Source organism: Triturus cristatus, chromosome 7 (assembly GCF_964204655.1).
Source record: "Triturus cristatus chromosome 7, aTriCri1.1, whole genome shotgun sequence".
NCBI classification, from domain to species: domain Eukaryota; kingdom Metazoa; phylum Chordata; class Amphibia; order Caudata; family Salamandridae; genus Triturus; species Triturus cristatus.
The window spans coordinates 250275712-250291475 of record NC_140590.1 but is presented as its reverse complement, the minus strand read 5'-3'; the positions used below and the strand labels follow the sequence as shown (position 1 = coordinate 250291475).

At 44.2% G+C, this 15764-nt stretch overlaps 1 protein-coding gene across 1 annotated transcript in view; it reads right to left on the bottom strand.

Moving 5' to 3' along the window:
* The window catches only part of GARIN5A (golgi associated RAB2 interactor 5A), a 245012-nt gene that overhangs the window by 182084 nt on the left and 47164 nt on the right, over positions 1-15764 (bottom strand). The window contains exon 2 of the mRNA XM_085614337.1: positions 11521-11689. Within this exon, the coding sequence (XP_085470463.1) occupies positions 11521-11679 (159 nt within the window). The 5' untranslated portion in view covers positions 11680-11689. The remainder of the gene's footprint in view (positions 1-11520; positions 11690-15764) is intronic.

The following is a 15764-nucleotide window of genomic DNA, read 5'->3' as shown; positions in this document are numbered from 1 at the left end:
ACAGAAAGCTAAAAGAGTTATTGCAGACAAAGCCAAGAGCTAGAACGCAATTTCACAACTGAGATTGCAATATAAACAGGTGCTAGAAAATAGGAAATGGGACTTACAAGTCCAGGCAATACATGCCTATTTTGGAAGACCATAATTATGCCTTTCTTAAGGGATAATGCATCTTCCCAAGTGGAGTCACTGGTATCAGCTCAAGCTTGGATTGATAATTTTAACATCATTTTTAATTCTACAAATGAGTGTGACATTGAAGGTGACAATGAGTTACTATGTTCAATCCCAATGGCAGGAAATGTTGTTATTACCTTGAATGAAGTGACTGCTGCTAAAAATAAAAGTGCAAAAGGGTAGGCAGCTGGTCCAGATGGAGTGGCGGTAGAGGTACATAAGTCTATCTGAAAACTAGGCTCCAGTTTTAATACTGGTGCTGGGAGTATTCCAACCAGCTGGTCGTAATCAAGGATTGTTCCCATAGATAAAATAGGTAGCAAGAGTGACCACAAATGCTACTGAGCGATATCTCTTTTGGACTCATCTGCAAAGCTTGTGGGAAGAGTGGTCCTGGATGGGGTTGAATTGGGGGCAAAAGAGAATTTTATACCCACTGAGACGCATTAAGGATTTAGAAGGGGCACGGATTCTGTTGAACAGTGTTTGAACCCTATAATAGGAACAAGCATTTGCAATGCAAAAGGTCTCGCATTTACGGGAGTTTGAGCTATTGGCATTGTAAATGACAATGCCTTTTATTTATGTTTTGGTTTTTAAAACATAAAATAAAAGGCATTGTCATTTATAATGCCAATAGCTTCCTCGCGTAAATGCGAGACCTGTTGCATTTCCAATGCTTGTTAGATGAGCTTCAAAGACTTTTGAATGGAAGCATTAAAAGAAAACCTCTCATAACTGTACCAACAAATAGGTCCTTTTTCTCACCAGGCACATGGCATGCATGATTAGAAGCTGTGTAGAAATAACGCTTTGCGGTACTGTGGTAAACACTAATGTACTGGAATCTTTATTTGAATCCCTTTCGGAGCAGTCAGTAAAAGTGGCAAATATAATTGAAAAATTGAGTAGTTAACATGCACCTTTTGGTTTCACTTTTCCAAAATTATCCTACATAAAATCCTACTGAGCAATGTGCTGGGGGTTACTCACTTGGTGCACATGGGGTCTCAGTTTATACTTTTTGACAGGGCTGTTTTAAATTACCAGCCCGGCCCTGGACGGGTTCCAGAGTCGAGTCAATGACAAAGAAGTGGTCCAAATGCTACGTTCAGAAGGGGGAGGGTGTGGCATAACGGCCAGTGCAGCCGACTTGGGCGCTGAGAGATCCAGGTTTAAGTCTCGTCGTGTGCTCAACATCCTGTGATTCTGGGCAAATCACTTCCCCCTGCCTTCGGACAGCGCCTACAGACCCACACGGGTTATTAGCGGCGCTATACAAATCCAAGTATTATATTATAGTATAATTATTAAGAAGAGAAAGAGGCAGCCAAAAGACGAGGATCAAATGTCCAAGCAAAATGGAAAAAGTGGCATAGAAGGAGACTAGATAAGAGGGGGGGGGGGGAAGGAAAGGCCCGAACGCTACTCTTAAAAGCTGATGAAACACAACTAGTAGAAATGGACAAAGTATTGAGGAACTATATGCAGCCGTTCCAGGCGTTCTGAATTTCCGGTCCCGACGGGAATCTCTGTACGCAATTACGAGTTTGCAGACCAAGAATTACTTGGCATAATTCTGCATGGAAAGCTGCATGTTTAAAGCTACAGATCAAATTTTTTATGAAACTGCACTACAGCAACAGCACCGGCCCTGATATAATATTAATGGCCGCCGAGCAGCACGGTAGCAGCAGAAAGCCTTTTAGGCTCTTACGCAACACGTAGCTAAATCAATTATTTGCAGGGAAAGGATCCCATAGCCCTGGCAGCCTCCGAGGGATCAGTGAGAGCCGGACTGCGGAGGCGCTCATTAGCGGCCCTCAAATGTCAGACACCGGGAGGAAAGAAGAGGCCTGATAGGGAAGGAGACACAGTGACACAGAGATCTGGAAGGGAGGGGGCGCGAGAAAGACAGGGACAGCGAGGTACAATGATGGAAGAGGTGGCGACGGAGCGGGCACAAAGAGGGGAGAGGGCGCGAGGTAGACGGGGACTGCAGGTTAGACAGGGACAGCGAGGTACAATGATGGAAGAGGTGGCGACGCGAGAAAGGGAGCGGGCACAAAGAGGGGAGAGGGCGCGAGGTAGACGGGGACCACAGGTTAGAGATAGGAAATGATGGAAGGCTCGTGAGAGAGAGCAGGATAGAATGGGGAGAGCGGGAGAGACAAAGAGCAGTAAATTCAGACATAAGCGAAGAGAGAGAGAGAGCAGTAAATACAGACATAAGCGAAGAGAGAGAGAGCAGTAAATACAGACATAAGCAAAAGGGAATGGGGTAGTAAGAGAGACAGAGGCCTAGGAAAAGGAGGGGAGCCAGGTAGAGAACAAATGTGTATTACGAAGAAAACAAGACAAGCCCGGCTTCTAAAGTGGTCCGGACGCGAGCGAGCACCCGCCGCGCGAAAGTGAAAGCAAATTTGTCACGGCGAAACGCGGTGGAGCGTGGCGCGTGCGCTTGGTGGGGGCGGGGGAGAGAATTCCAGGCGGGGGATCTGACCCTTTGAAGTATGATGCCGAGGACGCCAGTGGGCGGAAGCGCTTCCCCAAACGGATTGCATGGCGGCACGATGCACTTGATTATGCGCTTGCTCGCCATGCAATCCACTTTTGGGAGCACTTTGAAATGCCCCTCTTACTAGAGTCTCGCATAGCGATTGCGTAAACGCAATAGCTAGGCGAGACCTGAAAAAGTGGGGTTAAAGCAGGACATTTCCATCTCTGCTTTATGGATTTGAGTAGTGCATTTGACCTGGTTAACCATTTCAAACTTTGGCAAACAATGATATGTCTGAGTGCACCAGAAGATATAGTGGTACTCCTGCCACAAATGCATGATAATTTAACCACTAGGGTCTGTTATGGCACTAATGGGGAATTTAGCTCCCCTTTAAGGTTAAGAGAGGGGTTAGAGAAGGTTGTGTTCTTGCACTGTTTGTCATCTCCCTGTTTATTGGAGTAGATAGAGAGCTTCAGGCGCTACAATCAGATTCCCCTATATTAGGAACCCAGCCTGTGTTCCAATCCTATTATATGCAGATCTATTATTGAGTGAAAAAACGCAAAACTCCTTCAAAGCAAGAGGACAGGGTTTAAACAACCAAAACAGTCTAAAAGGCTCCCCTTGCTAGATTGTTTAAGCAATAAATACACTCACATTCAGTCACCACAATCAAACAAATTTAGCACCACAGGAATTTTGAAAAACATATAAAGCATTTAGTGATATATTCATTAAAAATTCATCCAATAAAAAATCGTTATTGCATAGCACAATCAATGTACAAAATTAAAAATAACAAAAACAAACAAATATACAACATAACATTAGGAAAAGGAGGAGAAGTTTTTTTAAATCTCACATTTTTCAATGAGAAGATACACTCACACACTTCGTGTCACTTGATGTAGCTGGATATGTTAGTTTTTGAAAAGAAGGGGACCCCTACATAACCAATGAACTTGCTATACGCTATGACAAACCACATTAGGTAAAGGAGACAATAGCAAGCTTCAATAACAAACGCCAAAATATTCTAGGTGTGTGCTAGAAGAAACCACTAGTTATACTCTATACATAAATCAAAAGTACATAATTATTATGAAAAAAATATAATTTTATTTGTTTTCAATTTCCATTTTTTATTTTTCTAAGCTAATTTTAATCATTTAATTAAAGAGGATATGCAGTGACAATAAATATTAACAAAAAGCAATATATAGAAATTATACTAAAATAGATCATCATATTCGTTAAACAATTCAACAATTCAAATAAATAAGGTTGAATATACGGTCGGTGAACAGTTGATAAGGGCAATGGGGTAGTTGTAAGCTACGTGCGCTTCAGCAATTCTGCCTTCATCAGGGGACCGTCTTTTGCAATATAATTTCTAACATACGAACTCAGCTGAGTTAGAAGTAGCGAAATTCCCAAACGAGATATAAAATGATAAGATGACTTAGGGTTCAAGATCCTAAGGATTTGCGTGTTGGCGAGAGGCTTGAAATGTAACCACAACTTTCTAGCGGTTATTTGTCAAATCGATAATAGGTGAATTTTTTTCTCAGGAGATTGGATCATGCACTGTAAATAACCGCCAAAAGTTATGAATGATTGAGGCATTAATCATATACGCACCCATCCATGTTTGGTGCATACAAGCATTAAAATATACACAATGTAGTTTTAAAATAGGGTGCTATATCCCTTGATTGTAGCATCTTAGGTCGACTTCCTAAATAGGGTGTGCTCCGGTATATCTTGATATTCGATCATATGGTCCTCACGGAGCTTTAAACCGATATCGTGAATACGCCTTCAGCCATCAGGAAATACCTGCATATGTTAGTACATATTATAATCGTCCATGCACTGTGAGCCGTGTTGTGTGTTCCATCAACGCGTTTTGGTTGTCTTGGAAAGTATATACCACCTTCCTCAGGACAATTAAATGAATTGACTCCTCTTATGACCACATTCACTCTGTGGTTAAGTACTGGGAAAAGCCCCTCAGTCACTCATGCGGAAGGTTGCTTAAGCCTAGATAGGTCTTAAACAGGGTATGTCCATAAAAACAAATGACACTCGATCGTGCACTAACTTGACGTTATTAAAAGATAGTGACATGAGGCATCATTATGTTTTTTTAGTCTCACACACTGGATCCAACATTGTCAAACATTCAATCAGGATTTATAAAGCTCAACTAATCATCTAATAGGGTATCCAGGAACTTGCAGGTCCCGGAGGCTTATTCGAACAGCTAAGTCGTGAGGGCCATTCGGAATTCCAGAAGTGAGGTGATGGTCCGGAGGAGCATGGTGAGGCTGTTCTAGGTCTTTGCTACAATGTGGGATAAGCAGCATCCTCCACTTCTGCTTCGGTAGATGCGGGGAGTATGGGCAAGTGAAGGAGAGGTGGAGAAAAGTCTTTTTGACGGTTGGTGGAAGTTCAGGCGGTGGTTAATGTATTCAGGTCCTTGGTTGTGTAGGGCCTTGTGTGCGTGGGTCAGCAGGTTGAATTGGCATCTCTTCTGTACGGGGAGCCAGTGATGTGGGGTGTGATGTGGGTTCTATATGGTTTGAAGTCTCTGTGGGAGGTGTACGGCGATTCCTACGTAGAGGGCATTGCCGTAGTCAAGTCGGCTGCGATGAGGGCCTGTGTCACAGTACGTCTCAAGTGTAGGGTTAGCCACTTGAAGATCTTATGTAGCATGCGCAGAGTGAGAAAGGTACTATGAGTGCCATAGGCTAAAATGAACTGGTATTATTGCAAACTGGACATTCGCCACGGTTCTGAAGGAGTATCCCGTCCACCAAACTAAACAAAGGCCTTAATTTTGATTGATAATGTAGTCTTAGAAAATCAAGGACATGTAGGGCTGGAATAATACTTATTGGCTTGTAAAGTCTGGGTACTGGTATATTTAAACACAATTATACTGTTTTATCACAAAGATAGGATTACATGAGCATTAGCACTCAGTTTATACTTCATTTATCATCAACCATCAGCACAGGAAATGACATATTGGCACCCTGGAATTCCCCCCCCCCCCCCCCCCCGGGTCTAATTATTGATAGCTGAATCACGGATGTGCAGCGTATGTGATCTGCGGGTGCGAAGGCAAGCCCCTTTGCACCCGTCCAGGTCTGAACCATGCCCAGTGCCACGAACCCTGATCCAATCACTGCCCAGTGATAGTCTGCAGCACATGACCCCGGAGGCAATTCCCCTATCTTTAACTTGTATTCACCTCCCCACACAAATATCAACAACGCCCTCAACACCCGCTCTCAACACACACACCACACAAGCACAAACAATGTCTACACTCCCACCCTACACCACACGCCATAGTAAACCTGCACATCAATTCTCACTGCTTCTCAAAGCATGAATAGTCTGTAAACACACAACCATAATGGGGAACTTTCGGAGCAGCAGAGCATCCAACATCCTCCTCATCACAGAGACCTGGCTCAACCCCTCATCGGCATTCAACATCGCTACAGCAATCCCAGCGGGCTACGAGATCGCTCAACAGGACTGTGTTCACTAGACAGGAGAAAGGCTATCATCTACAAGTAATCCATCAAACGCACAACATCCACAGAGAATGCCACCACATTCATGGAACACATGTACTTCAAGATGCATATCTCAGAAAAATTAACCCTGAATGGAACACTCGCCTACCAACCACCATACCCCAAGCCACCTTTACCAACCACATCACCGACTTTGTCACTCCGTTCACCATCGACTCCAGAGATTATATCCTCCTCGGTGACCTCAACTTTCATCTGGAAGACCAAAATGACCCATGCTCCACAGCATTTCTCGAAAGCTTGAGCAACATCAAACTCACCCAACACATCACAGAATCAACAGACACCACAGGTCACACAACGGACCCATTCTACACCACAAGCCACAGCATCAAATACATCTCCATTACTCAGCTCACATGGCCAGACCACTCCATCATCTACTTCCAAAGCAACACATCTCAAGTCAATACCTCTACCAATAAAAGCCCTGCAAGCTGCAGCTGAGGCAAAATCACAGACGCAACCCTCAGCACTACTCAACCAAGCCGCACAAACAACCTCGACAAGGACATCAACAAGTGGATTAAGAAATGTGCAGACTCCTTCGCACCCATGACACCCAACAAGCATAGTAGATCAAACAAGCAAGCGATCAGGCAAGCTGGTACACAGAAGACCTCCAAGATACCAAATTACACTGTATATGCCTAGAAAGGAAATGGAGACATGACACACCGACAGAACTACCTACAAGGCTGCACTCAGACACTATCACAAGCAAATTAGAGACATCAAGAAAAAAAGGACTAGTAGACCACATCAAAGGAAGCTCCAACATCTGCAAGGAGATTTTCTCGATAGTCAAAGATTTCACCACTCCCTTAGCCACTGTCAAAAACATTGCTTCCTCCCAACAACTCTACAACAACGTATCCAACTTCTTCCACAGCAAAATCGCAAGCATCTACAGCAAATTAGCACACCAATCCAACCCCAGAGAACTCATTGTTAACCTACCACCAACCAAGATGGCCACCTGACAGAATAGACAACACTCACCAGAAATTACACAGTGGCCCCAATGGACCCATGCCCCCTCAACATCTGTAACCTTGGAACATAATCAACTTGACCCCTATCATCAACACCTCTCTCGCCTCTGCCACTTTCCCAGATGAATGGAAACTTCTATGCCTCAAGAAGCCCACAAATGACCTGAATCAGCTAAACAAATCTTGACACATTTCTCTGCTTCCCTATCCAGCCAAAGTAATTGAAAAGGCCATTAGCAAACAACTCTTTTCCCACCCTGGTTGCCTCAGAACACCAGACGGACCATCACACATTTACTCATTACCAACAGGCTGGACTACAGCAACCTTCTCTACGCCGGAGTCTCCAAACAACTCCTACACAGACCCCAGACCATCCGGAAGGCAACCACACGACTAATCCTCGACCTCCCACGCCCAACAGGCGTAGTTAGATTTTTTGCTATGCGGAACTCAGCGAAGTTACAAAAAAACTCTGCGCAGCTCGCGATCATGAACTTGCAATTTGCGATCGTGAACTTAACGTTAGCCATCGCAAACGTACCGTACTCGATCGCGAGTGGGGAAAAACTCCACTGCATATCGTGAAGCGGAGATTTCTGCACTCCACGAGCTCCGCGGACTGAGTGAAGTTCACCGCCCAGGCCTAACCTCAGGTGGTTTCACTGGCTCCCTATTCACAAGCACAGCCAATTCAAACTTCTCACGCACTAATGCAAAGCCCTACACAACACATGAGCAGAATACCCGAAAACCCACAACCCACCAGACACCTACACTCTGCCTCACTCTCACACACACTTCTCATCCACAAAAGCAAAAATTGAGTTTGCTCATTCTCCTACATCACTTATTCTATGTCTTGGGTGAGATGAAGGAGAATGAGCAACCTCCAGTTTTGCTATTGCGGATGAGGAGAGTGTGTGCGGTGAGAGTGAGGCAGAGCACAGGTGTCTGGTGACAAGACATGGATCGACTTTCCCCAACACATCAGAGCCTCTTCCTTGCTTATTGAGTTCCGCAAGATGCTAAAGACCTGGCTCTTCATATAAGCACCTTGGTAACACACACCTTCACACCTTGCCCAAGCACCTGGATACCCTCTCGGGTGATTAGTGCACTTTCTTAAGACTGGAAGACCCTCGTTATCTGAAAATGTCAGGACTAGACCAAAGTCTATGAACCATGACCAGTGAGTGCCTATTAACTACTTTAAGCGTAACTAATCCGAATTAGAGATCCCAGCTTCCTGGAATTGGAAGACTTGTCATTCCTTGTCAATCTGGCCTAAAATACTTGAGGGCTACCAACATCAACAGAAGTTAGAAACCAGAGAGTGGTCATGGACTCTATTGTATCACTAGTTCCAAAGTTAACCAAGTACCAGGAACACCTTGTTGTATATGGTGTATTAGCACAAACACCAGATTTGAAACATTGGGATTCACTGCTCTGACCTATGAAAATTTGTTTTATTTTTTACTGCTTTGATGTCAGAGCAGTTTTCAATATTGGGGCAGAGGGATTACCAGAGGGAGGGGTGGTGGGGACTGAAGCGAGTTGGGTCATATTCTTTATGGCTCTCTTATAACTTCTGTTCTTATGCACTTTTTGTCTGAGCTGGAGAATAGGATTTGGGGCCATACACAACATACCATTGTAGATGTTTAGCTGTCAATAATCTGGAGCATTGCACTTTGGGGTTGCAAATGATAAAGGGAACTCGAGATTTGCTCCCATTGTTGGTCTCTTTGTGAAAAACAAACCTGTTATTGACAGAAAAACCATGTCCAGTGCTGTTTCTACACCATGTGAACACTTTTTCGAATCTTCCAACAACTAGGATTGCCCAAGAAGCTCCAGACATTTAACCCCCTTATTATTTCACATCTTGTATAAAGGGAGTTTACCAGGGTGTCTCACTCGTATACTGTGACAGGCACAAGGAATCCAGAATGCTGCAGCAAGACTACAACTACACATTCATCTGTGTGACCATATTACACTAGTCATAGAAGTATACCATTGGCTACCACCGTACAGACATTTAACCCTCAAGACCCTTTGCATCACAAAATGTCCAACGGCAAAGTCCCGCACTTCATCCAAGTAAAGCTCCAACTATATTCAAAAATATACAACTCTCCTCTTGAATGGCCTCACAGCTGGCCCGCATATAACAAGGAATCCATCGGTGGGACCAGCTTCTTGGTAGAAGTGGATAACCTCTCAAATTGTCTCCCGGTGAAAATAGGAATTATTGAAAACTCTTACAGCTCAGGAAAGCTGTCAAGAGCTGACTCGTCCCACAATGGTAACACAATCGCTAAATCTAACCATTGCAAAATGATGGCAAGGAAAAACATGGATGACTATGATGCCCTAGGGAATTGTACCATCTGAAGCTCCAAGAGAGCATCAAATGATACCTTGTTCCAACCATCATCACGAAGGTCCAAACATGCATCCAAGCAAATCTCAAGGGACTCACGGAAGAGCACACGCTGCTACAGGCTGGCACCACTTCAGACCATTTGTGCCTATGAGAAGAAAGGCTTCAGTGTGATACCTTCTCCACACAGATGAAATAGCTTATAACCATTCAAATCCAACATGGAACTCCAGAAGCATGCAAGAACCTGGTGCCGTAGAAAAAGTACCACCAGCATACGACGGACATGCAGTATTGTGATCAGGAGAAAAATGTGCTACTGCTATTACATTTAGTCTATTTATAGCTCACTAAAATGAAAATGTGTCTATTCTTCACTTGTCTGTGTTGACAGTGCCACTGGCGTAAACTGTAACTGTCTGTCCACCTACCACTTCGTCATTAAATCTATTTAAGCCACACCCAGTTTAAAATTTATTCTTCAAGTGAGTTTACTTATGCCTCTGATTAGACTGCACCATTTAATCTGCTAACGCTCATTTGAATTGAAAGGAATTGATGTAAACTTTATATTACTAGTGAGATCAAAATAAAGTATAATTAGCTGAATTACTTTTATTACATCATTCAATCAATATACGTTCCTCATGAAGTACTTGTATTAGCCTGAAGTGTAACATGAAGTACTGTTTGGACTAACAGGTCCTTCTTCATCAACACCTGCAAATCATGCTTCCCCGGGCGGCTCCATTCCCTAGCGATCAATCTAAGAATGTTCTTCTGTCACCCCTGAATCAACCCTTATAGCACATACCAAGACTGGCTGTACAATGCCCTTAACAATGGAGCGATCTGTATCTCACCTGGCAAGACCTAAAAAGAAGATGTATTCTGCATCTACCCAGGGTGATATGAACAGCGCCTCTTGTGTGAAATATAGCCTGCTCTATGGATGCAATGAATTTTTTAATGCCTTGCCTACACTCAATGAAATGCACCTAAATGGACTGTGTTCTTGTGTAAAAAGACTCAAAAATGTGAAGGAGTACATTCTCAAAGTGGCTAGTCCTCGGCCAGCATCCTGGCCACACCTCCTCAGGCAGTACCAGTTCATCCAAATTATCTCTTAGAATGGCTTATCTCTCATTCCAAGGGTGAGTGGGCATGACTGGTCGTGTAATGCCAATTCCTATAGGCTGGTATGTAGACACCCAGAGGGAGTCATCAAGATACATACATTGCTTGGTGCCAACAGCGGATCCTCTTTTCCGCTCCATGACGCTTACATCTCAGCACATGCAATGGCGGTCATGCAAAGCCCATTTCTATTGTTGCCTGGGGAAGTCTTGGATCAAACTAAGTGAATGGTGGCATAATGCACTTTCCATTTGGCTACTCCTTCACCACCACAGGGTGCTAATACAATCGGTTATAACTGCACCTCAAATGGTGTCAGTCAACTGACCTGACCTACATGTTAAAAGAACCTTTACAGAAAGCAGGGATGAATATTGTCTGCTACTTATACACGTGTCGGCTCTGCTACATGTCTACATCAATACTGTAAGAACAGTCTCTGTCAAACATTCATGACACTAAACCACATCCCATGTGGCCCTCTATGCACTCACACACTTCCAACCCATCCACACAACAGCACTTAAAGGTTAAGGGTCCTGTCCTTGATTCCATTTCACTTCAGATTTATGGACAATGCAGCAACAAAAGTATTGCTCTGGTTTTCACACACAATATTGTTGTGCTATAAAATTGTAATACAATATGGTGTTTGCATGAGTTTGTGTGTGTGGTATGTACCTATGTGGTATGAATCTGTACCTGTACAAAGTTGCTCTCAAACACTGGTGCGTACTTGAAGGGGTCATACTCGCCCTCGTACAGCTGTGACTGCAGCTCTCCCATTTCAGGGAGAAAGAGCTTTAAATCTTGACCATATGTCATCCATTCATCTTTGTTGGTGAAGGGCATGCTCATCATAGCTCACCTCCTGAAAGCAAGAAAAAGAAAGGTAAATCAGGACTCTGTACCCTGGGAGGGAATATACAAAGGGGAGAAAACACACCTGCCAGAGATTGCACATTTATGAGTCTGAGAGAGCTTGAGAGACACAGAACACATTAGGGAGTGCACATCTGTGAGAAACTACAGAGCTCCAGGTAAGGATTGCATAACTGATGAAGAGGTGAAGAGACTGTACACCTGGGAGAGACTTTGCACCCGAAAGACATTGTGTACCTGGCACAGACTGTACAAATGGGAGAGAATACAGCTTGCTAGAGACTGAACGTTATCGAGTCTGCAAGCCTGACAGAGATTATAGAGAATGCACATCAGTGTGAAAATGTACAGCAGGTACAGGCTGCAACGTGGAAGAGACTGTACAACTGGAGGAGACTCTACACTAGAAATGACTGTGTACAAGGGACAGAATATACTATAACTGGGAGACTGTGCAACTGAAAGGAACAGCACTCCTGCTGGACACCAGGAAGAATGATGCACCAGGTAAAGTATCCTAAAAAAGAATGAACACTTATGACAGCCTGCACAATTGGAGGAGACCTACATCTGAGAGAAGTTGCACACTTGGGACAGATGGCAAAAGTGGGAAAGGAGACATAACTAGGGGAGTGAACAACTGGTAGCATATGCAACAGCAGCACGGCCCTCTGGCTCATACAGAAAATACAGAAAACAAGCAATGGCAAATAGAAACAGATGGAGGGAGCCAGCAGGAGTGGACAGAGAGGGTTACAATTGTAACCTTCTCCCTCCCTCACAACTCTTAGAACACGCTGGTCGATGGACGCCCATACTGACCTGACTGATAAAGCTTGGGTCTGTATGCTTGAACATCCAAAACGAGTGTCAAGGAATGTAAAACTAAAATTTATCCAATCCATGATCATCCATAGAGCATACCTTACCCCTAAGAGGCTCCACTGCATGTTCCCGCATTCCCCGCACTGCTGCCCGCGCTGCAAAGAGGACGAAGCTGACTTTCTGCACATGATGTGGTCATGCCCCCGTCTGTCAAATTACTGGGGTGAGGTTTGCCAAACTTTACATACAATCACCCATCTCCATTTTTCCACTGATGTGCTACACTGCCTGGTTGGATTACGCAAAAGATCAGGTACGCAAAAGGCACAGTTGAAATTCCTAGATCTGGCTTTTATACTGGCGGCCAGGGCCTTGACCACTAGATGGAAATCCCCCAGGTGCCCGACACTGTCTATATGGCAAACGGAGCTGCTTCGATGGGGACGGGCAGAGGGGATTGCTCTGCGCTGAGAGGAAGATAGGGGACATCGAAAGAAACCCATCTCGATAGAATGGGAAAACATGATACAACAACTGGCCTCCATGGACTTTACAATAACACGGGAGTCCCAAACCCAGTGAAACAGCAGGGCTGGCTCAGACCCGACTCTCTCCCCCCCTTCTTTGCCATGCGTCACTGGAGGTATTTCCAGAACAACTGGACAAGAGTGTATATATTTCGAGGCCATAAGACTAATGATAACCTAATTGACTTACCCATCATCAGTATAGACACGAACGGGAATGGGAAGGTTAGGGAGGGGGTGATGGTTTTGGGGAGTGGACAGACATTGTTGTTCTTTGGCATCCGAATTAAGGCACTAAATGCTCACTTCCGATACTGTAACGATCATTGCGTACGTACTATCCATATTCTGTTACATGTGGTAATAGGTTGTGCCTGTTCCAGGAATGTACATGTCACAATGTTTGTACGCTGCTCCGATTTAGCTGCTTATAGTTAAAAATTACTTGGCTTAAAGATCTATGTTATGTACCATTCAAGAGGTCATCAATAAAGTGTGTTAAAAAAAAAAAAACCTTCTCCCTCATGTCGTTTAATGCAGCAAGAGTTGATTTAGAGGCATTGAGTTTACTTACTCAGAATGAAAAGATGGCCTCTCAGAACAACATATGTGTTTTCAGGAGAAGCAATAAGCTGTTTTTTGTGACCACTGAATTATTCACCAAAGTGACCTATGTACGAATGGGTCGGTTCGCAAAATAAGAAATCAGTGTGCGCTGTAATCCAATCTCATGCATTTTAATGAGCTAATGCAAATTGGAATTTACTCCGATTGGAGGCCATCACTTTGATGGTGGCCCACTGTAGTCAGCAGACCACCATATTTGTGATCACTTTATAAAAAAAACATTTTTTAAATTAAATGCAGCCAGTTTTCCTTAAAGAAGGCAGACCTGTATTTAAAATCAAATGTTAACTTTTTTCTGTTTGTTTCAGAGTTGGTAAGAACCTTTTTTCCATATTCGCATTTTGCGATTCTGAAACACTTCTACGAATTGCTAAATGTGTTTAGTACAAGGGAAAAATAATTTTTGCTTTTCCAAGCCCTGACTTACATATTTGGATGATTTTTAAATGTTTATTCTTAAACCCCTTTGTACATCAGCCGGAAAGATACTGCATTTCTGTATGCTAATCAATGACGATATTAGGGTACTATTTTGTACTGGGTTGGGGCACTTATTATCAATGCTATTTGCCTGGTAACATAGAGAACTTGCTGCTATTTGTTGTTTCATGATGCATGTGGAGGCATTTCCTCATGTATATTGATAAACCTTCTTTAGGACAGTGTTGTCACTAATGCAGTCTTTAGTCCAGTCTATAAGATTGGTGCAAAACTTCACTGGAAGAATAAGCATGGAAAAAAAGAAAGGCGATGGAAGATATAACAATGATAATACCCAATTTATTATAACTGGCTATGCTGAAAAAAACCACAACTTGGCACCCTATTTTCACATTTTTATTGGGAAAAGATTAACCGGCCAACAATCCTTGATTTGGTCAGACTCAATCAAGGGCCAATGCAGGGCTGGCTGTCTAATTTGTAGCCTTTTTGACAAATTTGTAAAATATTATGCAAATCAAAAGACTATAACAAAGGCTGTACTTCTAGGAGATTTGCTAGATATGCAGGAAAGATCCCATAATAGCAAATTCAAGCATTTGAAAGGCTGGACACCTGTCAGCTTTGCACATCTGAAACAGAATTCCTATTTGATTGCACACATAAGGGCATTTCTGCACAAACAGCCAAGCCTGAATATCTTTTTAATGCACATTTGGGAATAAAGTATGTCTTTTTCAGAAAAAGCTGTGGAGCAAGACCCCTGACCTCCTGGTCAGAGTCACTGTTCTTCCCCCACACAGCTCTACCATTAAGGCTCTGCCCTTAGCGCCGCTTGAGCTCCTTGCCAGGTAGGTGTTTGAGGACCTCCACCACCTCATCCCTGGTGGTCTAGTGGAAAAGCACCCTGCGCTTCTGCTATTCCGCTCTGTTCTGTGTCTTTTTTGCCTTATTCGCCTTTTTCTCTTGTTTGCCTTTTTCCCTTGCCTTTTTCTCTTTGCCTGTTCTCTTTTTGTCTCCTTTTCCTTGCTTCCCGTGCTCCCAGCTGCTGCTGCCACCGCAGCCCCCACCCCGCAGCATGTCGCTCCCGCCTCCCAGCTGATCGCCCTCCCCCCGACCCTTACTTAATGGGGCCACTGCGCGCCAAAAAGAGCAAGACCTCTGACCTCCTGGTCAAAGTCACTGTTCTCCCACCACGCAGCTCCACCGTTAAGGCTCTGCTCTTAGCGCCGCTTGGGCTCCTTGCCAGGTAGGTGTTCGAGGCCCTCCTCCACCTGCAGGCTCCTGCCTGTGCCTCATGCCAGGTGGTCTAGTGGAAGAACACCCTGATATTCTGCTATTCCGCTCTGTTCTGTGTTGTTTTTGCCTTTTTGTCTTGTTTGCCTTTTTTTCCTTGACTTTTTCTCTTTCCCTTTCTCTTTGCCTTTTCTCTTTTTGCTTCCTTTCCCTTGCTTCCCGCGCTCCCCTTTGCTGCGGCCCCTTCCCCCCAGCATGTTGCTCCCACCTCCCAGCTGATCACCCTCTCTCTGACCCCTACTTAATGGCGGCTGCTGCACAGCTGAGCCGCAGGCGTGCCATAGGCAAGCCGGTCTGTGTCCGTCCACAACCCGACCGCGACCATCGCAAGGGACCCTGGTCACCCGC